Genomic DNA, 578 nt, shown 5'->3' with positions numbered 1-578 from the left:
TCTCCCCATCTTATGTAATATGCACAAAAGGAAGCTGCAGCCCCGAATGCGCTATTTTAGTTTTTTTGTTGTCTGCTGCTAGTAAGAGCGAGGTGTTTAGGAGGACCTGGTATGGAGATATAGATATACACCAACTCATTAAAATAAAAAAGTTTAGACTTTTATATAGATGGGCGCAGCTGCAGCAAAAGGGAATACTCAGAAAAAAAATACCACAGCAGCAGCAGCAACAGCAGCAGCAGCAGCAGCAGCAGCAACAGCAGCAGATGCAGATGCAGGAGAATGGAGGAGAAAGAATGACGAAAACACCAGCAGCAGCAGCAGCAGCAGCAGCAGCAGCAGCAACAGCAGGAACAGGAGCAAAAACAACAGCAACAACAACGCCACCAGCAGCAGCTGAAAACAACAGCAGCAGCAGCAGCAGCAGCAGCAGCAGCAGCAGCAGCAGCAGCAGCAGCAGCAGGGGGGGGGAGAGGGGGTATTGGGAGGTTTGTTTCAGCGAGGGTAGTGTTGTTTTTTCTACAGGTTTAGTGATAGCGCAGCTGCTGGGGGGACAGAATATAATAAATATATTAAAG

The 578-nt window shown here is 48.1% G+C and overlaps 1 protein-coding gene across 1 annotated transcript in view; it reads left to right on the top strand.

Annotated features, from left to right (window-relative positions):
• EMH_0082680 (uncharacterized protein) overlaps positions 1-578 on the top strand; it is a gene marked incomplete at both ends in the record, with an annotated part of 4,698 nt that overhangs the window by 3,370 nt on the left and 750 nt on the right. The window contains one exon of the mRNA XM_013494300.1: positions 170-488. Within this exon, the coding sequence (XP_013349754.1) occupies positions 170-488 (319 nt within the window). The remainder of the gene's footprint in view (positions 1-169; positions 489-578) is intronic.

This window comes from Eimeria mitis, genomic scaffold, assembly GCF_000499745.2.
Source record: "Eimeria mitis Houghton genomic scaffold, Emh_scaff110, whole genome shotgun sequence".
Lineage (NCBI taxonomy): Eukaryota > Apicomplexa > Conoidasida > Eucoccidiorida > Eimeriidae > Eimeria > Eimeria mitis.
The sequence above is the reverse complement of the archived record's forward strand: the minus strand, read 5'-3'. Positions and strand labels throughout refer to the sequence as shown.